General features: G+C 36.5%; 1 protein-coding gene across 9 annotated transcripts in view; it reads left to right on the forward strand.

The window, feature by feature from the left end:
* NAV2 (neuron navigator 2) overlaps positions 1 to 23,948 on the forward strand; it is a 316,849-nt gene that overhangs the window by 236,237 nt on the left and 56,664 nt on the right. For all 9 annotated transcript variants that reach the window (XM_081938830.1, XM_081938823.1, XM_081938824.1 and 6 more), the window contains 4 exons: positions 8,942 to 9,080; positions 17,713 to 18,004; positions 19,753 to 20,455; positions 21,965 to 22,432. In XM_081938830.1, coding sequence (XP_081794956.1) covers positions 8,942 to 9,080; positions 17,713 to 18,004; positions 19,753 to 20,455; positions 21,965 to 22,432 — 1,602 coding nt within the window. The remainder of the gene's footprint in view (positions 1 to 8,941; positions 9,081 to 17,712; positions 18,005 to 19,752; positions 20,456 to 21,964; positions 22,433 to 23,948) is intronic.

Consider the following 23,948-nt stretch of genomic DNA (forward strand, 5'->3'; position numbering starts at 1 on the left):
AGAACTGAGGAGGCTGCTCTGAGGCAATTTGAATGAACAGCATATAAAAAGTTAGTAAGCAAATACACTTTAATGTTTTAAAGTCTTCTAAAATTTAAACTGAGAAATAATCTCGGAGCAAGTGAAAGAGAAGGGCAACATTTTTGTCATGTTATTGCATTGATATAATCATCAGTTACCCTTTGGGGTTCTGAAAGGATGACTGTGTCATTTTTCTTTAGATCACCATTTTATCATTATTTACTAATCTGTGTATTATTTGTATTCATTCTACTGCATTTGTAAGCTACCCAATTGAGTTGAACCATAGAAATATTTTAGGTAAATATTCATTAAGGTATAATAACTATAACTAAATGAGCCGTGGTGGCACAGTGGTAAGAGTGCAGTACTGCAGGCCACTTCTGCTGCCTGCTGGCTGCCTGCAATTTGGCAGTTCAAATCTCCCAGGCTCAGGGTTGACTCAGCCTTCCATCCTTCCGAGGTCAGTAAAATGAGGATCCAGACTGTTGGGCAATATGCTGATTATGTAAACTGCTTAGTGAGGGCTGTAAAGCGGTATATAAGTCTGTGCTATTCCTATTGCTATAGATCAGTGCTTCTCAAATAGTGGGGCGGGCCCCCCAGGGGGGGCGCGAGGCTCTGTAAAGGGGGGCTCAGCTCAAATTATTTTATATATTTTTGTTTTGCAGGTTAAAGTTTTTTTTAATATTGTGTTCCTTTAAATCCTGTGCTCCTTTAAATCTTTTCTGCTACAGTTAATAAAGTTATTCTTTGTTGTAAATTGATCCACATTTCTTTCTTTTTTTATTCTCTTATACGTTAATAAGGATACAGTGTTATGCAGAGGTGTACTTATAACAATTTTATAGACAAATGATACTATTTACAGTCGCGCGGGGGGCGCGAAATGTTTTCTTCTTCCTAGGGGGGGCATGACAGAAAATAATTGAGAAGCACTGCTATAGATCAACAGATACTGGAAACATAAGAGAAAGTGAAATTAACTCAGCTTTCTCAAAATTACTCTATCCCCATCTTTCGGACCATGTTGGATGGAAATTATGGGAATTAAAGTTCAAAGCATCTGAAGGCTGAAGATGTTGAAGAAGACTGGTGAATCTGAACGTGGAAATCAAGCTTAACAAAGCAAAAATTGTTCTTGTAGAGAGAAATATGAAATGATCTTCTAGGCAATTAAAATTCCACAGTCCTTGTTGGGCATACATAGTTTAAATTGAGAAATGTCTTGGCAGTAATAAATGGGTTATTATGAATCTTATTTTTTTACAACTTTAAAATTATTTGGTTTGCTGGTGGAATCTAAAGCTACAAAATCTTCAATGGAGAGCAGTGGTGAATAGCACTTTTAAGTTTTGTTTGGATACTTGGCATAGTTTTTAATATTATTTTACCAATCTGAAACATATTTTTAAGCTTGAATCAATGGGGTTATTGTTGCTTGCTTTTAACCATGTGAAATATTGTGGTTCAGTTCCTTTATTGTTATTTGGGAAATTATGTTTGCTAGCTATTTTGAATTGTTTTCTACTATTACTAAAATGGTAACAATTTTTGTGGTAGGGTAAAGTAATAAATATTGTACAGTGTATTTAAACTACCTGACTCCCAATGACTCTGAATGGTTCACTACAAAATTCAGGGAAAGAGTTGCAATTACCTTTAAATCATATTGATTTAATCGTAGCATAGAATGAGTTACTTAAGTATGTGCAGTATAATACAGTATAAGAAGTTCTGCTTGATTGGACACTTAGCTCATTTAGTCCAGTAGTTTGTTCTCACAATGGCTGACTGATTCATAATAAAGCCTACTAGTCTCCAGCAGATGGGCTTCAGATGTTCGTCACTCCACCATTATGGCTAATAGCAAGATACGATCAGGTCAGGAGTATACTGGTGATGAGTGAATGAATGAATGAATGTGAATTTAATACATGAGTGACTAGTGTGAAGAAAAATAACATTGAGGTAGTTCGCGGAATGAACAAGTATCAACTCACAGGACAAATTTCCTTTGTGTGAATGGGTTAAAAGGAATGGAAACCAAGGAAGTCATAGTTATGTGGAATTCATGGGATCCTCAATCAAAAAGCAAGAAGTTTAATGGACAATGCAGTTATGAATAATCATCACAATTATGACAAATCACGAACTATCTTGCTTTGCATGTAATGAGTCTATCTCATATATTAGTTTCACCTTTTAAGTTGCATTACTGAAATAAATGAACTTTTGCACGATATTCTAATTTTTCGAGTTTCACCTATATTGGTCTGATCTCTCTTTAATTGCTTTGTGCTCATTTTATATTTATATATCTCAGCAATGGAATATATTTCTCAGCCAAGGGCCACACTTTAACCAATTTATTTGATCATATATTTATTGGTTGGTTGTTGCCAGAGAAGGCTGAGATTTGCAATTATACAGATATACTACGGTATTAAAAGAGACAGAGACAAAATAATTAATATTTTCAAATAGATTTTAGTGGTGTGTTTTTGGAGGGCCTTAGATATTGCAAAAGCGCTAGGGCCTGAGTTGCCTTGCTTCCTTTATTTCCACGGGTGTCAAAATCACCGCATCACATTGCCATCGTGACGTTTCACAACATTTTTCCTGTTCATGGAGCTGTGGTGGGCGAGGCTTGCATGTGATGAATCCGGCCCACAGGCCTCCCAGTTTGACATCCCTGCTTTATTCCCTGTCCTTTTAAGGGGTTGGTTTCTTAGGCCAACCTTCCATATCCGCTGGGGATAATGTCAAGTACAGTCCAATTGAATCTACCTATTCCTTTTAAAAAGCAAGTTCTCTAACCAGATATTTGTAAGTAATATGACTAAGGCATTTGTGGAAGTTTCATGCCTCATCTAAACAAAGATTTTAGGGCATTACAATCTTCATTTAATTTTTTTTAAATTAATGTCACATTTGTTTCTGTAAGCATGCTTAAAATTGTTATTTATTATGGATCTTGCTTTGGGTTGTAGATGATATCATTTAGACAAACTATTAATTATGTTTATGGCTGAACAAGATTTAAAAGGCCTCATAAAGATAAATGAGTTGTAATCAGGCACTTATAATGAAGGAAAATAATAACTTGTTACTACTCACCAGTTTTCAAATGCATTCTTCCTTTATTGGATTGCTTTAAAAAAATTCCTCTTAAATACACTGAATTCATTCCTTAATAAACTTAAAAATATACATTCTATGAGCATTATACTTTTGTTGCAGATAGATAGTCCACAATCCAATAGATAATGTATGAGTTTAAATAGGATTTCTAATCCACTTTTTCACTGATAAAGTCCATCTGAGGTCCATTTCAATTAGCCTTTGACATCAATGGATCAATAAAAGCATTTCCACTCAGGCAACACCAACATTCAATATAGTTGTGAAGTGAACTAAGAAGAAGGCAAATAAACCAAGCAAGATCCTTAAATTATGATGATCAAATAATTCTGTGGGAGGAAAACTCAGAAAGAAGGATCCATCAGTGAAGTAATGGTACTGGTTTATTACATCAAAGTCTATACCAATAAATAGCCAAAGTGAAAAAGGGTGGGGTTTTTTTTGCAATAAGATCAAGAAGCTTGATGAAAAAATTGATACATGCTCATCAGTTGATTGCCCCTTGTGAAGCTTTCATTATTTAAATGCATCAATTTTTTTAAATGTTTTAATAAAATAGGGAAGGTTACAAAACAGGACCTTTTGGTTTTAAATCTCTGGTGAGTTTTAAAAGATAAAATTATTATTCTCCTAATTTATTTTTTCAACGTGTCTTCAGCATGTCTTAATTTATCCTGCAGGCTGATGGCACAACTTTGATAACAAATCCTGTGCAATTGCTCAATATCGTTCTTGGAATTCCTCATACCATGATGTCAGTATTGGGTGGAATCCCAAAGGGGCACAGTGGAAACAAATTGTTTTATGGTATGGTTAAACATACTTGGTGCCCTTTTCCTTCCTTTAAAAATTCTTTTTTTATGCTGTAGTAAAAAAAGCAAGTAGCTAATGTTTTAGAAAAAGAGAATTTAGCAAGAAAATACTCAGTTTGAAATGCAACATGAAGTGTTTTACAAAAAAGGGATTTAGAAAGTTACCAATGTAAATATCACAAGGTCTTCCTCTCTGGAAGTGTAAGATAACCTTTGTGGGAATTTTTAACTACAAAGAGAGTTACTCTCAAACTCTTAATATATTACTTAGTAGGTACACAAGAAAGTGCCTTCCACCTCGTTACAGTTCAGTAGACCCCTTAAAAACTCCTGAATGTCATTCATTCTTGGTTGGGAAGAATTTTTGAAACATATATACACACCTGACTATTTCTACTAGACAAATACAAACGAATCATTAAAGGTAAAGGTTCCCCTTGCACATATGTGCTAGTTGTTCCCGACTCTAGGGGACAGTGCTCATCCGTCAAAGCTGAAGAGCCAGCACTGTCCGAAGATGTCTTCGTAGACATGTGGCCGGCATGACTAAACGCCGAGGACATATGGAACGCTGTTATCTTCCCACCAAAGGTGGTTTCTATTTTTCTACTTGCATTTTACATGCTTTTAAACTGCTAGGTTGGCAGAAGCTGGGACAAATAACGGGAGCTCACTCCATTATGCAGAATTGGGGATTCAAACCGCCAAACTGCCGACTTTTCTTGATCAACCAGCTCAGTGTCTTAACCACTGAGCCATGGCACCCCTTCCAACAAATCATTAGACTGATGATATTTCTCAGAAATAACTATGAGATTTCCGTACTTGGTTTGTAAGTCTTTGAATAGCTAAGTAATGCTGAGAAGTAACATTTGGCTGTTGGAGACTAGCATATATATTCTTTAAAAGTATTGGTTTTGTTATGGGAAATGTAATCTAGATGGGTTCAACCTAGGAAAATCCTCCAGTATATCATTAAATAGAATATAGTTAGGATTTGGAGGCTGCTTGTGACGAAATCATGCCAGGCTGACACTCTCCAATGCACTTAGTTCATTCTTTATGATTTTCTTTAAGTCTGATATCAGCTTCAGAGTTTGAGGGAAATGAGATTTCTTGTGATTATGGTAATAATACGTACCAGGAATTATTTTTTTGTTTATGTGTCCTATTTTTAAAGGGTTGGCTCCATGCAGACTCATGGGAGTTAACAGATAACAAGTGTATTAAAATAATGAAACATTAATGAATTATAAATGGAAAATTTTTCACAGTTCATGGAGAACTTGTTAACATGTATTTAAAGAAACTGTATCTATTCTCTCACAATTTTAATGCCTTATTTTCATAGAACGTATTCCAGTATTTTTTTCAATCTTTTTAAAATTGTGTTTTTCCTTGGACAGAATATGAGGCAAACTAAAGATGTCTTTAAATTAGGCTGTTGGTTTGAACTCCAAGCTTGACAATTGGTTGCAAATCGGTTTGGTCACCATTTGAGGAGGCATCATTGAGTTGACAAGCTCAGAGCTCAAACCAACAGTCCAGGGGTGGGTTCCTGCCAGTTCTAACCTCTTCTATAGAAGAGGTTCCACAAATCTACTGTGCCATTTAGAACCAGTTCCAGTTTCCTCCCCCTGCCCGTCTACACCACGCTTGCCCCGCCCCACCTCTTACTGATTGGCTGGCTCACCAATCGCCTTGCCCGCCTCTAAGAGTTCTATCTAAACCTTAATGTCTTAAAGCTGTCAAGTTTGAACACCCCTCGTTTTTTTTTTTTCTAAAGGGTTAGAGGTGCAAGGGTCTTGTAACTTGACAGCTTTAAGACTTGCGTGCTTCAAATGCCAGAGTTTCTGAGCCAACATTTTGGTTGCTAAGCAAGAGCATTGTTAAGTGAGTTTCATCACATTTTACAAGTTGGCCATGCCCACCCAGTCACATGGCTGGCAAGCCACTCCCACTTGGTCACATGGCTGGCAAGCCACTCCCACAAAGCAGGCCACACCTACAGAATAAGTTCTAAAAAAAATTGAAACCCACCACTGCAATAGTCTAACTATCACCCCAAGCTACTAATATTCAAACACATTTCAATGTCTTTAAATACCTGATTTCAAGTATCCAACATACCTGTCATTTGATTGGTTAACTGAGTGAAAAGACGTTATAGCTGAATAGATTTTTAGGTTTTTATTTGCCTTAGCTGAAGTCCAATGATTCTATCTTGGCTTACAGAGTCTGGAAAGCAAGAGTTTAAGAGAGCTATTGTATTTCTATCTTTACCTTTAAACCTGAACTACAGGGAGTCCTCAACTTACAACAGTTCATTGAGTGACTGTCCAAAGTTAAGAACAACTCTGAAAAAAGTGACTTATGACGTTCTTCATACTTATGACCATTGAAGCCTTCCCATGGTCACATGAGCAAAATTCAGATGCTTGGCAATTATGACAGTTGCACTGTCCTGGGGTCACATGAGCCCCTTTCATGATCTTTTGATAAGCAAAGTCAATGGGGAAGCCAGTTTCACTTAACAATCGTGTTACTCAGTTAAATTCACTTAAGAACTGAGGCAAGAAAAGTCGTAGAATGGGGCAAAACTCACTTAACAAGTGATTGACTTAGCAACATCAATTTTGGGTTCAAATGTAGTTATAACTTGAGGACTACCCCTGTACTGAAATGCTGATGCCTAGGAATTGCATCACTATTTTTGTAATGAAGTTATCTAAAAGAATCATTTTCAATTTCGCTTATTGAAAAGATGATATGGTTTTATAGATCTATATACATTTTTTCATCTGTACCTCCCACAAACCTCAATGGGATATATTACAACATAAGCCTTTCTTTATTTCCATGCAAATATCATTGCTAGCTTTGATATACAGTATATTGCATTAGTATACTAGAGGAAAATTATATGGCTGTACAGAGATTAAATTGATGTCCTTCTCTCAATTCAAAGGAAATGGCAGAACAATCTAATTATCTCCCATAAATTCAGGAGGTAATTAGTGTTTGTGGAAGAAGAATTTTTTTCCCTGTAAGAAAGAAGAGAGGAGTTTGCATTCTGAATCAGTAACAGGAACTAGTACATCTGACCAAAATCATAGTCTGCTAGTTATTTACTGAAATTAGTAGCTCAGTCCCAGATCATATCTTCTGAGTTTATCTTTTCCATCTACTGTTTATGTTCTACATTTCATAATAAATTGCAAATAGCTGGGTGAGTGCCTAATAATTCCCTAGGGCTGCCTTGTTTAAAAAGGCATAAATATTCATTTTCTCTCTCTCTCTCTCTCTTTGCATTTGTATTTAATGCAAAGAATATAATATGAAAGTTGCAACAGCATGTGTAGTTGCATTAGTTTCTGGGCTACACTGACATGTTCAGATGAAAGAATGCATCTATAGTTTTGAACCTACTGTTCCTGCCTTTGTACTTGGTAGAAAAGGGTAGAAGGTTATTTAAAAACAGTGGGATATGATCATTTGTTGGTTAAAATTTTGGAAATTAGAGCCAGCAGATCCCTTTGGGATACACCTCTTATTCTATATTACATTCTGCCAATTGCACCTGAATTTAGAAGTCTGTATATTGAGAAGGTTGATGAAAGGGCAGATCCTTCTGTCAGGAAAGGAGGCGTGCTCACAGGTGCACTTTGAGGGCGTCCCTGGGGAACACAAATGAGTTCCTCTTTTTGAAGCCGTTCAAAGTTTGCTTCATTTGATACTTTCTGGTTTCTCAATCATGCCTACCCAGTTCCAAAGGATCCCTTCACCCTGCTCCATGTGATATTTCCCAATCCTGTTTACTGGTTATAGAATATCCTAACTTTAATACATAGGTATTCATGTACCAAACACCCTTAGCAGTTGTGCATAATTATCCACAAATATTTATTTTAATAGTATATTGTGGGAAGCTTCTCTGAAATATTATATAATTAAATAACGTATAGTGACATGGTAGATTTTTTGTTATTGGGATGCAAGTAGATTTACCAAACACTTCTTTATAAGGAAAACAATACAGAAAATTTAACAAAAATACTTGCATTGAGTAAATAGAAGGAAAAGAAAGGAAATGGACAATTGGTATACTTAAAAAGAGAAAAATACAGGAGGTCTTTGCAGGGGAAAATTAAGTCATTCTAAAAAAACCACAAGGTTATTTGATGTACATTTTAATAGAAACCATTTATATGAATTTCATTTAAATGAAATATTACAGGTTTGCCAATGATTGATCATCTAAATAATAAAAGACATAATATACTGCTGTACACTTAAAATACAAAAGATACAACTATATCAGGGTACAGCTGATTAGAAAGCAGCTAACTTTATGAGAACTCCAAATTGAGAGACAGAGTGCCGGTGAGATTTTAAATTATGCTCCCCCCTTAAACCATGTAAAGCCAGCTGTACCACAAGCCCGTGAACAGCTGGTCTGCACAAGTTCCAGGATTGCTGCTGATAATAATAATAATGAAGATAAATTGAAACTTTGATCGCCATTATTGGTGAGCAGAATGATCGCCTGCAACACAAAATTATGGTAAAACGAAATGCAGTACATCTGTGTAAAGCATTTTTAAAGTTTAGAAACTCTTATTTAATAATTAAAATAAGAACTAATTGAATATTAAAATGACTTCTGGTTTGCTATTTTCACATCCAGAATGATTTTCTTCATTTTTCACCTAAATTGTGGCTGCTTCTCTTGTTCCTTCCAAGTTTTGTAGTAGCATTTCTTTTAAAGCAACCTTATTCTTTCAGAATATGTCTAAAAAGCAGTGTGAAAAATAATCTGAGATGTTTGTTTAGGATATCCCTGGATGTAGGAAGATTTTGATGACCAATTAGATCTTAATATTTTCTTTAAATTCTGCTTTCTTGATGTATTTGTAGCTGCTTATTTGAGTTATCTTTATGGGGATTCTTTTGTCTCTCTGCAGCTGGGATGACAGCAGTTCCGTCAGCAGTGGTATCAGTGATACCATAGATAACCTCAGCACTGATGACATTAATACAAGCTCCTCCATCAGCTCTTATGCCAACACCCCTGCATCCTCACGGAAGAACCTAGAATCCCAGGTAAGGTTTCTCTTAAATTTCAGGTAAATTCTAATAATGCTGAAGGCACTCACTGTCCCAAGAACTAAGTGTGTTTATTTTCTCGTTTGTAACTAAAGAGAATAAATAATTGAAGAATGTCAAGGTTGACTTCTAAATAAATTTACTAATTAAGTATAGCAACAACAGGTAGAAAATTCTGATGCTTGCTTTGAGGGTTCACTTACTCAGAGACATGGGGCCAAATTAAAATTATTATGGATTAAATAATCCATGCTAAGGTTATTGCTTAATATTGTACAGTATTTATGTGCTTACATGGCCAATTGTGTGATACATGGCTGAAAGAGGTGACAAGGGGTTGAGAATAAGAGAGAAGCTATTGAATGTCCTAGCTCTATTGAGTTGTTTGTACTGTCACTGGTTCCCTTCATGTGGAGAATATGAAGAGTTATGTCCAGTACTACCCATCTGTCACCAGAGAGAATTGGTTTGTTTCTCTCAGACAACCTCCTTTGGATTTTCAAATCTTTAGAAAAAAAATCAGAGACACTTCAGAGCATATTTTGAGACTATTTAGCACTACTTGTATGTCTGAAATCCAATAATATGGTGTTAAATGCTTTAATAAATACATAGTCCTACTCACACAGGCTCTTCATATTTCATGCTATTTTTAAATATATTAATTAAGGAATAGAAATCTAGTTTTGGTCACCCAAAGGCTCAAGTGTTATTACATTCTCGGAAGAAATGTGAACATTTGCTATTTAATTAAGTTTATTCTGATTTTCTAGACCTGCATGTTGCTACAAGCTAAAAGCAACTTTTGGCAGCTTTTCACCAGTAAATTATATTCTAAGGTTACTTTCGTGTTCATCAAATTTTCATCCAACAGACAACATAGGAAAGAATCCTGAATCAGTTAGACATTTTGAATAATTTTGTACCTCTGAACTATTAACATATAAATTGGGATCATATATATTATGTTTGGTTGGAATGTGTACACACACACACACACACACACACACACACACACACACATAATTCTTGTTATACACATGTGCGCTCTCTCACTCTCGCTCTCTCTCACACACACACACACACAAACACACACACACCTGATCTTCTAAACAAGGGTCAAATTGTGTATTTGTTCAACAACTGTATAAATATTTTGTTGTTGTTACTTTATTTCTTTCTCCCACCCCTTTTTGACTAGAACTAAAAATTACTTTAATAACAGTTCTTGATGTATCATAGATGCAATAAAGTGTTAAATTGCTTTTGTACACCGGTGCAGGAGTTGTATTACTCATTTGAGCATATAGTCATGGTTGCATGAAAGAGTTTTGCCTCTGGTTGTAAACTGGGGATTTTTTTGCTTGAGTTTGAAACCGCTAACACTAAATTATAAACCTGATGTTCTGTGCCCTACTTTGAAGCACCCCTCAAAATATGTATATTGAAAAATGTGAGAGCCATAGCTTGCATTTTTCCCTCCCATAACTATTATTTCATGAGCTATGTTGGCGCAGTGGTTAGAGTGCAGAACTGCAGGCTACTTCTGCTGACCCCCAGCTGCCTGCTCAAGGTTGATTCAGCTGTGGGTAAAATGAGGACCCAGATTGTTGGGGGCAATATGCTGACTCTGTAAACCGCTTAGAGAGGGCTGTAAAGCACTGTGAAGTGGTATATAAGTCTTAACTGCTATTGTTATTTATAGAAAATTAAAACAATTTCCCCAGAATTCTCAGTTCACCTTTCTTAGCAAATGGAAACCAACCCATTGTTTTGATTATCACACCAATGCAGATGTGATTTATTGGAAAAATGGCTGCCTCACTCTGGCAGGAGAAGTTGTAGGAGGATGTTAATTCCATGTTAGTCTCTGGTGGCAAAAATCAGGAGGAGTCCGGCAGCACCTTTTAGAATACATCTTTTATTAAAAGCTTGTGTCGTTTAATAAAATGTGTTAGCTGAAAATGTGCTGTCATTCTTTATTTATTTTGAGACACATTTCTTGAGAACAGGACTTTTCATTTACACACTTTTTGCAAGTATTTTCTCCATAATGGTGATCCATTTTTCTTTGTTATTTCCCTGTGTCATCATATTTTTGTGTGCATTTTTGTTTTGTTTTGAGGACCGCATCTCAAAATTCAGAAAAGTACATCAGCACTGTGAATTCACAGACTAGCTGAAAAGCACAAATTAGATGAATTCACATCAAAATGTAAATTTCTCCTCCATCCAGTTAGTCTTTACAGTATAAATCAAAAGCAATGGGAGTAAATAGGAGTAAAAGTAAATAGGAAATATCTGTTTTTTATGTGTGTGTGCCTTTACTATGAACTAAGCCATCTCATTTCCTGGGAAAATTCAAAAGCTGAAACAAATACCCTTTTACGTAGATTTGTGTGTTAAATTAGAAGAATCACAAATATTTTTACTAATACCAAGAAAAATGTAAGTCTATGAGCCTATTATTCAAATATTAAATTAGATTATTAACCTACACCTGTAAAGTTATGGTCTATGGCAACAAATTTATTTCAGGTATTTTCTTTCAGTTGTTCTCTGTTTCTTTTATTGTTTAACTTAAATACTGAGTTGCACCACTTTTAAAATGTGCCTTATGGAGTTTGGGGAATAAAACAACAACCCTGTGTTAAATAGATAAGCTTCCATATGTATAACAGAGTGATTGCTGTCCTTACCACAGAATAATCTATGTCTATGAGTAAAATGTATGTTGAGACTTTTTATACTGGATGGAATCCAATTCGATTGCTCCATGAATGGAAGGAGCTGCTCTTTGTAGAACAAGAGCTTCATTCACCAAAGGAACCCTCTATGAGCTTCCTTTCACAGAGTGATTGCATTAGATGCTGACCATTCTGAATTTTCTGCCAAAATATAATTCACATTCTGCATTTAAACCCCCGCCCCCAATTAACTTAAACTAATTGCTACATCTTTTGCAGCACTATCCATGTTTCTTCTGTTTGCTTAATTTGTATAGCTGTATCATGTGGTTTAGGATGAATGAACAGATTGCCTCCAGTATTTTCATTCCATGAAAGGGTCCACATTTTTGGAAAAGTTGTCCTATGAATCTTTCTTCAACAGAATTTTAATCCATGGGTGGATATAATTCCTGTGTGGAACGGCTGGGGAAGAGACAGAATGAGTTTTCCAGACAGTTTTGTGCTGCTCAGTGGCATCTCAGATTACATCTCCAAAAGGTGCTTTGGACCAAAAAGATTCCTTGAGGTGGATAGGGAAGGGGTTAGGGTTAGGGTTGCCCTGCTGCTTTAAAGTATACCCAACTAGTGTTGCGTTTATTGTGCTCTCACACCTTCTGAAGCATTTTTGGGGAATGGAATTCAAGACCTTGCAGGGTCTATGACAACTCACCACAGTCAATTCGCCATGGCCATCTTGCCACAACCAACTCGTTGGCCATCCGACGTTTCACTGCATGACAAGAGTCACGCTAATATCGAAGAAATAATGGGATAACATCATGAAAGAAAGGGTGCCAAAGGAGGGACAAATGATATGTGAATTTAAATTTTTAAAATTTATTCTAACTATTAAATAATTCAATTGAATTGTTGAATTGTTCCAACAATTTGTCCTGTGGCGAATTGGCCATGGCAAGTTGACCGTGGTGAGTTGGCTGCAGTGAGTTGTCCCATTTGGGACCTTGCATATGACCATCACTGTTTTGGAATCTGAGCGTCACCTTGCAGCTAGATGGGCGACAAACAAATGAAATAAATAAATAAATTCAGTAATTTATTTAATGCATTCATATCCAATCTTCTGTCAAGGACTTCAGAAGTATACATATCATATTCCAAACATCGTCTAATGAAGCATTGATGAAGCAAATCTTAGTTTTAATTTAGTTGAACTAACAAGCTGTACTATGCTCTCAGCTATGATTTCCATTGCATCCTCTGTTGCTGATTTTGATTTTGAAGTATCCGCTTCTTGGAGGCAAATCAGATGTTATATGTTGATTAATTTTCAAATAGCTTTTATAGACTGGAAAAGCCACTTTTGGGATGAGTAATTGGGAATGGAGAAGCATGGGCATTTCTGAACCTGTAGCTTCCCTGTTTCAGATCAGATATCCAGTGGGGATTTTTTCCCTTAGAAGGACTGCCTGTTTTCGCTTCCTAGGTCTAAGCATGTTAATTTACATATTAGTATGTACATTAGACAGATTGGTTGCTAATTACCTTTATTTTATATGAACAATATGATTATTATTTTTTTAATTCAAGGCTTTCGCAGACAAGTAAAGTTAAAGTTTCTGTTTGCAACTGTTTAAAATAGGCTAATAATTGTGCATTGTTCTCCATTGAAAATTTTTATCTAGCAGTTTTAGAGAACCTCAGTCCCACCTTTGCCTTGCATTTTTAAAAGAAGACTATGTTGCATTGTAAGCAGCCTGTCAGTAATCTGCAGAAAGGATGCAAGAATAGTGAACTACATTGTAGTATTATCCTGATAGGGCACCTTTTTAATATTATCTTCCCTTCCCCACTCTCATAGTTTTGAAGTGAGATTAGCAACATCGGGTGATACTACTATATAATTAGTAGTATTCTATTCTTTTAGTCTCACTCTGATCTCTTTATGTGAAGTATAATATAGGATAATAGGGTGAAATATTTATAAAGTACACTTTCACCCTCAGCTGCCCTCTATAATAAGCTACGCTTGAGGATTGCTTTATATCAATTCCCTAAGCCACTAAACAGTGGGTTCTCCTACCATATGGGGTCTCCTACCATGGCTGAGGGGACTCTCCCCTTTCTTTCTTCCCTTTGGATTAGAACCAGACATGGATGGGAGGAATGGGAATGTGTTGATTTCTCATCTGGGTAAGAGTCAGAGGGGGAGATGGTTATAATAAGTAGGGAAGGAAACCCTGCCTGTGGAGAGGGTGGGAGACTAACCCTAACCCTAACCCTGTCAATGCTGGGAGCTGGTAAACTAAAATGCCTCAGGACATTGACTGAGAATATTGATGGTTCCTGGATCAGGGAATTGAGGGCCCATGAAGTAGCTATTGTTTGGGGGTTGAAGATGGACCAAAGTATTATGATGGTGACAGGCCTGGAGAAATATGGTGGGAGGCAAGAAATGGGATGCTCTTGGGAACCATGGTATCATGTCTTATAATATAAGTAGTCCTTAACCTATAACCATAATGGACCCTGTTCAATTTTCATCCAATATCTCACTTCCCTTTGGGGGGGGGAGGTGGTAGACAAAGTGGTGGTTCAACTTTGCAAAATGCAGTATCTGCATCCTTTTTAGTCAGGATTCAGACCTGAATATGGAAATGGCATTTGTCATGCTTTTGGATGATGTCTGGTATGGGTGAGATGGGGGTAGTGCATCCATCCTTTCCCTTCTTTATCTCTCTGTGGCTTTCAATACCATAGGTCATAATATCGTTCTGGATTGGCTGAGAAGACTGGGGGTGGGCAGCAGAGTTTGTGCTATTTCACATCTTTGTTTTCACTTAGCAATGACTGGGGAGAAGGCGCCCCACCCTTAGCCCCTTCTAAGTAGGGTGCAACAGGGGTGGTGCTTTAGATTGGTTCCAAAAGGCCTTCAGGACTTGGTTATGTCACCAATCCAAAGCTCCCATAGAATTGGAGACTCCCATGGATAAATAACTCCATTGTTGAGGGGGGCATTTTTATTCTCTCTTCACTTTGGTTATATTTTAGGTTTTAGGATATTTGTTGTTACATATTTTATATATTTGTATTGACTGTTATTATTTGTTTGTATATATACATACTGTTGTGTGCCACCCAGAGTCACCTTCAGGGAGATGGATGACTACATAAATTTGATTAGTAAATGAATAAGAGAATAATGGTTTCCATATTTTTCCATCACAAAATATTTTAAAAAGTTTTAATCACTTAGCAATTCTAGGTCTTGCAACTAGGAATCCAGATTTTTTTATTTTAATAAAAAAATATTTTTAATTCTCAAAACAAACACAACACATCCTTCTTTACATACTGTAGAAAGTGTATCAATTGGTTACAAAAAGGCTTTCGTGCATCTCTTCCACAGTCAACAAACATAATTCATATTAACTCAAGTATTTTAACTCAGATATTTATACATGTTACCATCATACCTCCATTTTCATTTGACTATAATTGTTTAATCATCCTTCATAATAAAATATACCAAGATTTAATACATAACCACATACTGGCATTTCATTTACTATTTCTAAAATCCTCCAATAACACTGAATCCTTATGTCCTATTCTAGCTAAACATCCATAATATTTAATAACAAACTTTCCTAATCCTCCTTTCCAAATCACTGTTTATAATTTACATCCAGTTTCCTTATGTTGAGAGATTTCTTGTTTTCTATGAGCAATACTGTTATATGTTCTATCTCAGAAAAACATGGAGGAGAAAACAGAAGTGTGGCTCTGGCATTTTTTCTGTAACTCACTGCTTCTCTTGCCACTGAGTTCTTTCTTTAGCTACAATAGAAGGAAGCCTGGGCAAAATGTCATTTGAATATGTTGCCTGTTATCTTTGATTCAATTAAGGCTGGAGATATCCCTTTATACAGGCCAATTAATGGACCAACTAGTTACTAGGCATACAGAGAATCCAGGCAAAATATAGGAAATCCTAATTCTAAATGCTTCTTTGGAAAAGTGTAAAAAAATCCCACACATGTCCCTTCCAATTCTGCTTTGAATATTAGAACTAAATGACCCAAAGTGGTGGATCTATATCAGTAATGGCTTCCTCTTCGCTACTGTTTTGGAACCAGGAATGTGCACGGCACTTTAGCACATGTACAGAATTTCCGTGATGATGTCTGGGCAGGTAGGTGGAGCCTGTCATCACCGCTACAGGTTCATCTGAACCGGGGCGAACTGTCAGAATACCACTTCTGATCTATATGTTTTTGACAATGCCATAGAAAACTGTCCATGGACAGACAGAGAACTTTGCCTGGAAAACAGCAAGAAGGACATCATATCCCCTTCCTTTTCTTTTTATTGTGAAAGTTTGTTTTACTTGATTTTTAATCTCATAGTATTCTCACACTTTCCCCATTATGGCTCCTTTAAACTCTGAGACAGAATTTTTAGATGCATTTTTAAGATGGTTTAAAAAAACTGCATCCAAATGTGACTGTGTACTACTTTTAAGGTAAGTAATACAGTATTACGGTAAAGTCATGGTTGTCAGGTCACTTGGAGAAACAGTTTTGTAAAATATTTTTTTTAAGATGCTGCTTTTTTATTTTAATTAATTATATCAACTTTAGATCCCAGAATCTTTCTTAAGGGGTATATTAATTTTGGAAATAATGTCCACTACCTAGAGAAGATCAGGCTTGGAGAAAACTGAAATCTATTTTCTCTTCTTTTTTTTTAAAAAAAAGACATTGCTCTTCGTGCTAAGCATTGCAGAAAATGCCTCCATTCACATTTGTGGTTTATAAGTAAACTATAAAGATTTGAAGACTCAGCACAATCCTGGATTTAAAATTGGTGGAGCATTTACCATTTGAAGAATTATAGCATGTCACTTTCATTTCTGTCTTTGTATTTGATGCTTGAATATTCAGTATTTCGCACTTTGAAACCTGTGAATTTCATAAATGTCTAAATCCATGAACGTTCAAAGGTTTGTATTTAAGGACGCAGAACCAGACCAGAAAGAAAAAAAAATGCACAGAATGGATCTCTCACTACTTTTTTAGGGGGGCTCCCATATGGGTAGCATGTTCACAGAGTTTTTCAATCAATTCTGGCATTGGTCTCCATGTCAGTAATTTGAATTGCAAATGATTTCAGATAGTTCATAAAGGCAGTACAAGTGGAACAAAGAGGGTGAATGCAGAATACATCCCAGCTCATTGTCTCTTGTGCATTCATCATGAGAAAGGAGAAAATGGCATGCTACTATATTTGAAGGGCCCTAATCACTCACGTAAATTCAAAGTGATAAATTTAATTATGAATAAATAAGTAATCTCTGTGGATGAAGTTCAGTGAGATGGGAGTAAGTGAATCATCGTCACTTCTAAACATTTCTCACCTCAGTTGATGATGAAGTTTGTGCAAGGCTGAAACAGAAAACCTCGTTTATCTTTAGTGTTACAAAAAGCTGCCTCTTCATGCTCCACAGATCAAATTGCCAGCAAAGAGATAGGGAACGCAGAACAAAGGAAAAGCTCACAACACATATTTGAAGTGAATGAGTTTGTGCTTTGCAATGAAAGGTATTGTGCAAAGTAACAGGGACAAGGAAGCTGCACAACGTCAAGACAGATCTTTTCATATATATATATATATATTTCTTGAATCTTGTTTTATGAAATGTTGAATGGTTTGCATTTTGTTTGCTTTTTTTTACTTAAGCGTGTTAGAAATGTAAAATAGATTCCTTAATTTTCTGTTTGTAGATCAGTATCTTATTCTTATTTTTTTAAAAAAAGAAAAATTAAAAACTAGAACTTTTATCTATAGAAATCACTAAAACATTGAAATATTATCTATCCTTTTTCCTGGGAGGAAGAAAAGTTTGCAGTGCAAGTTGATTCATTTCTGTTTTCCAACAGACCGACACTGAAAAGCATTTCCAAGTGGAGCGGAATTCCTTGTGGTCTGGTGATGAAATAAAAAAATCAGATGGAGGCTCAGACAGCGGTGTAAAAATGGAGTCTGGATCTAAATGGAGAAGGAATCCCTCTGATGTGTCTGATGAATCCGATAAAAGCACTTCTGGAAGGAAGAACATCGTCATTTCACAGACAGGATCCTGGAGACGGGGCATGTCAGCTCAAGTTGGTATTACCACGCCGAGGATGAAAACGGCAGCCACCTCAGGAACTTTGAAGACACCTGGAACAGGTGAGGAATGCACGGACAAAAGCCATGCAGTGCAGGCCAAGAATATTTGCTGTTAGTATTATTATTATTTTAAAAAATCCTCTTTAACTGCATTATGATCTGTGCTCCTTTTTGATGGTGAATATAGCAATAAATCTGTTTCACTGGTTGTCTTTGCCAAATTAAAGGGATACTAATAACTGAGATTTGATCAGGAAAAGGCATTTGCTTGCATGAATGATAGTGTTAATCAATAGGGTTTGTAATTTATATAAATCTAAAAGATATCTACAGAACGTTTAATAAGAGCTAGTTTCTCCATTGGTTTTCAATTCCCGCTTTACTTGGAAATTTGACTAAGGCTGTGTATTTTGAACAAGAGATTTTTGCTATAACTAAATTATACCACAGTTTACCTGAAGGTTTTCTGGAGGAGAGAGACTATTTTTACTTCCTTTTAGTCTCATTTCTAATTGTACATAATTAAGTAGCAATATCCCTCATCAGCACTCAAAATGCTAGATCTTTACACTACAATCTGCTAGACATCATAGCAGCTCAAAGGAAGTAAGGAGGATAATATAGGTAGTCCTCATGTTATGATGGCAATTGGAACCAGAATTTCCAGTGCTGAGTGAGGGTGATGTCATGTGACTGCATCACTTAGTGACACCAGTCCCAGCTGACCTAGTTGCAATCACAACCCCAGGGCTGCATAGGCTGTTAGCTAGGAAGAAGCAGCAGTCCCCAGCCAGCAGTCTACTGGGGCAAGAGGGTGCTGCAGTCAGGAGTTACAGAGTGTGAGGGTGCCATGGGCAGGTGTAAATTTAAAGTGGCATGCTGGAAGCAACATACTAAAATTTTAATTTTTAAATTAAATCTTCTTAAAACAACTTTAATTCAGACAAATAATTTCCTGAGCCCATGTGGCTACCATGTGAACTCAAAAGTAAGAACTGTTAACCAGTAAAACTGATTTCCCCCTCAAGTGGCACATTCACTTTTACTGGAGTTTTTCAAGCTTTTAGCCACCCGAAGACTTTTATATCACCCCTGGGTCTTCTTTTCTCATTCTCTTTCAACGCTAGTTGCATAAATATTTTGTTCTATTATATGAAAAGCTACTGATTGATGTTGCCTAGATCAAGCATATTCAACCACCATTGGGTAGAGGTATCCCAAATGCTAGTTCTAGCTAACAATGTAGTTTTTCATGTAATAGAACAAAACAGTTGTAACTTTACATTTTTAGACTTAAATAGGGACGTGGTGGCTCAGTGGCTAAGACATTAAGCTTGTCGATCAGAAAGGTTGGCAGTTTGGTGGTTGGAATTCCTAGTGCCCCGTAACAGAGTGAGCTCCCATTACTTGTCCCAGCTTCTGCCAACATAGCAGTTCGAGAACATGTAAAAATGCAAGTAGAAAAATAGGAACCACCTTTGGTGGGAAGATAACAGTGTTCCATGCGCCTTCGGCATTTAGTCATGCCAGCCACATGACCACAGAGACATCTTTGGACAGTGCTGTCTCTTCAGCTTTGAAACAAAGATGAGCACCGCCCTCTAGAGTAGGGAATGACTAGCACATATGTATGAGGAGAACTTTACCTTTTACCTTTAGACTTAAATAGCATATTAAATATTTTCTGCTGGTCCTCAGATATATTAATAATTTACAAATAGCTTAAAAATATTAAAATGTTTCTGCGTAATATTTGAAACCGTTCAATATTTAAAATTGTTTTCTTTCTCCTTTTTTTTTTTTTAAAGGGAAAACCGATGATGCCAAGGTTTCAGAAAAGGGCAGAATTTCTCCCAAATCTGGAAACATTAAACGTTCCCCTTCAGATGCTGGGAGGAGCAGTGGGGATGAATCAAAAAAGCCTTCCGCCAATAACTGTAGAACGGCTACGACTAATACAAACATGTTTGGATTTAAAAAGCAGAGTGGGTCAGCTGTAGGTGTGACCATGATTACAGCTAGTGGAGCAACTATTACTAGTAGAGCTGCTACTCTGGGCAAAATACCCAAGTCATCTGGACTCATGGGAAGATCCACTGGCCGGAAGACTAGTGTTGATGGTTCACAAAATCAGGATGACGGCTATTTAGCCATTTCTACCCGAACCAATCTTCAGTATCGGAGTCTACCCCGCCCCAGCAAATCCAGCAGCAGAAGTGGAGCTGGCAATAGATCTAGCACCAGCAGCATAGACTCCAACATAAGCAGCAAGTCTGCAGGTTTGCCTGTCCCTAAAATAAGAGAACCAACAAAAGTTGCCCTTGGGAGCTCTCTGCCAGGATTAATAAATCAGACTGATAAAGAGAAAGGGATATCCTCAGATAATGAAAGTGTGGTCTCTTGTAACTCTGTTAAAGCAAATCCATCACCTCAGACAACGCCCAATGCATCTCAGAATACTCACCAGCAAGGAGTAAAGTACCCAGATGTGGCCTCTCCTACACTGCGCAGGTAATTATAGTTTTTTTTTTATTTCAATTGGTTTATTTCAAAGATGTGAAGAAACATTCTGGAAGTTATCCTTGATGTTTTCAGGTCTAGAATAGATATCCGTTTATTAGATAGATAGATGATGGACGGACGGACGGTAGATAGATGATGATAGATAGATAGATGATAGATAGATAGATAGATAGATAGATAGATAGATGATAGATAGATAGATAGATAGATGATAGATAGATAGAATGAATTCTTTATTAGCCAAGTGTGATTGGACACACAAGGAATTTATTAATAAAGATCTGTAGTTGCACCATTATACAAAACACTGTTTTTTTCTTAACATCCTCCAAATATGTTGGATTTCTAATGCTGGTAATTTCCAGGTTGCACGATTGATGGGATTTGTAAGAGGAAATGAAGAGCATCCAGTTATTCTAGTTCATCTGTTCCAAAAATGATTGGCTAGGAATATAATGGGCTGGCAAAGGTTTATTGTTATATATTTTCTCATTCCTCCCTATAAGTGTAGTAGAGATATTAAGGAATGTTACTGAAATTGAGTTTCCTGGTGAGGACTGTATGTGCTCTTTAGGTAAATACAGTACATTGCCTTCTCTTAAAGGGCAATTATAGCTTCTTCAGAACAATATAGGATACATAATAAACATTATGAACATTGCAGTCACATTCTGTAAAATAAATACAGGTAGTCCATGCTTAACAATGGTAACTACGACTGACAATTCCATTACTAAGTGATATAGTTATAAATTATAACATCATTTGACCCTGTCACTTGTGCTTCCAGCACTTTCTGTTGCTATCATTAAAGGAATCCTGCATGGTCATTAAAGACAACCTCACATGAGCGCCATTTGTGACCTCCTGTCAGCTTTCCCATTGACTTTGTGGGAAGCTGGCAATATAGGCTGCAAATGGCAAGTGAAAGTGAAAATGTCACATGTTATTCAGGACCAGAGGTGGCATTCAGATGGTTCGGATCGGTTCGGGCCCCCACCCCCACACCCCAGCTCTATGCCGTCCTATTTACCCACGTTTACAAGCCATGTCCATGCATGCAAGCTGTGTGCGCAAAAAAAAGTGCATGCGCAGAAGGCACGTGTGCTCACGAAGCATGGTGCGTGGCAAATTGGTGGTAAACGTATGTGAAACCTACTATGTTTAGGACGCCAAAATACTACCACAATTGGACTAAAATTTAGCACAGTATACGTTTACAGTAGAAGAAATTAATTTATAACATTAAAGATATTAAGTATATATTTTTTTCATCTATGCTAGAGCTTCTTTCTCTCTCAGCCCAACCCACTCTATGCAGGGAACATAGGTGTAGGGGGCCTTGTTGGATATGGTCACCTCCTTGAGTGATTTGCAAATATAATAAAAGTGGCAATAAAATATAATAAAAGTGGCATACAAATAAATAAAAATAATAATAATAATAAAAATAATCCATGTACCTGACTTCCTTTTCTTCTTCTTCTTCTTCTTCAGACTTTTTGGTGGAAAGCCAAATAAACAACCTCCCATAACAACAGCAGAAAGCATGAAAAATTCAGTAGTCATCTCCAACCCGCTTGCAACCATGAACCAACAAGGAAATCCAGAATCTCCTTCTGGCAGCGGCATATTGAGCAGTGGTGGTAGTAGCCCTCTTTATTGTAAAAATACAGACACAAATCAGTCTCCATTGGCATCTAGTCCCAGTTCAGCTCACTCGGCTCCCTCCAACAGCTTGACCTGGGGTACTAACCCCAGTAGTTCTTCTGCTGTCAGCAAGGATGGGATTGGATACCAGTCTGTCAGCAGCCTGCACACCAGTTGTGAATCCATTGATATTTCTCTCAGCAGTGGAAGTGGGCTGAACCACAATTCTTCCAGTGGCTTGATTGTGGCTCCTAAGGATGACTCAATGCCTCCCTTTGTTAGAACCAACAGCGTTAAGACAAACTTGTCAGAAAGGTGAGAAAATTTCAAAAGATACCAGTATTTTCCCTGTTCCCGGTTATTGTTTGTGGTTTATATATTAAGGAACTGACTGCTAGAGGCTTTCCATAGTTTTCACATCTTCTTAAAGATAGAAATCTGTTATAATTATTTAAATTGATTTTTCTCTTTGGTATATACAGTGGTCTGTCTTTTGTTAAATATATGGGAATGTGTTAACAGTCAAATGGTAGTCTACATCATTTGGTCTCTATCTTTCTGGAAATTTCAAATAACCAAGGACTTCCGGCAATTGTGATAAAAATATATAACTCCACAACTTGATAAAGTGGCCCCCTTTAATTGATTTATTTTAGCATAAACTAAAGAAATTAACAAGTATGGCATATATATTATGCCAAATTGTGTCTGAGTGTGTGTAAAGAGAGAGAGAGAATTGTATATATAGTATAATGTGGTATAGTTTCTATTTTATGAATGTTTTTACTGGTAAAGAAGAATATTTGTAGCTCAAGGTTGAAATGAGGGGTCCTTGGTGCTCTCTGAATTTGGTTGTTTTCTTATAGACATGGTAACATCATCAATATTAGCAAAGAGTAAAGTTTATATTGTGGTGGCTTGCCCTATCAGTATTGGTGGGAGTGGTCTTGAAAATTCTTTGGCTGGGTTGTTTAATGTTAGCTTGTTCATCAGTTCCTTGATTGGGATATTGTTTACTTTTTGATTGTTGGTCTGCTGTTAATTTTTGTGTTAAACTATGCTCATCTAGATGTTGATTGCTGGTAAGCAGGTTTTTTATTTTTTTTGTTCACTTTTTGGCTTGTTGATTGTCACTTTTGCATAGTATGTAGATGTTGTTAATGTCTATGTGTCTGTTGATGGCCCATTTGTCAGAGTGTCTTTTGAAAAACTCTGAAAACTCTTTAATTTCACAAAATATCAACAGACTCAACCATAGTTTCAACTAGTAAACTATGACCATCCTATACCAAGCCTAATCCAAAAATGCTAGGAATTTCTGGAAGCCTGACAATCTGACAAATTGGCCATCAATAGACACAGAGACATAAATAACATCTACATACTCTGTGAAAGAGACAATCAACAAGCCAAAAGGAACAAAAAGACCAAAACACCTCCCCACCAGCATTAGATTAACATCAGACCATCAATCAAGAAGGAAACAATATCCCAGTCAAGGAACTGCCAAACAAGCTAATAGTAAACAGCCCAACCAAAGAAGCTCCAGGACCACTCCCCACCAACCCTGACAGGGCAAGCTACTAGAATATAAATTTAGAGCAAACCCCACTTCCTTGTATCACTGATGATGGTGCCTAGTTTGGATAATGATGTGTCTGTAAGAAAACAACCAAGTTCAAATGTTTTTACTGTTTTACTGTTTTTTAATTATTTTTTTATTGTAAAATTTCAGAATTTTAAGACACTTATTATAGTCACTGGATTGAGTGGGTATAGAAATTGAATAAATAAATAAATTTTAAAGAACATGCTTTATGTTAAGCCACAA

This window comes from Natrix helvetica, assembly GCF_964273705.1.
Source record: "Natrix helvetica genome assembly, chromosome: 1".
In the NCBI taxonomy this organism is placed as follows: Eukaryota; Metazoa; Chordata; class Lepidosauria; order Squamata; family Natricidae; genus Natrix; species Natrix helvetica.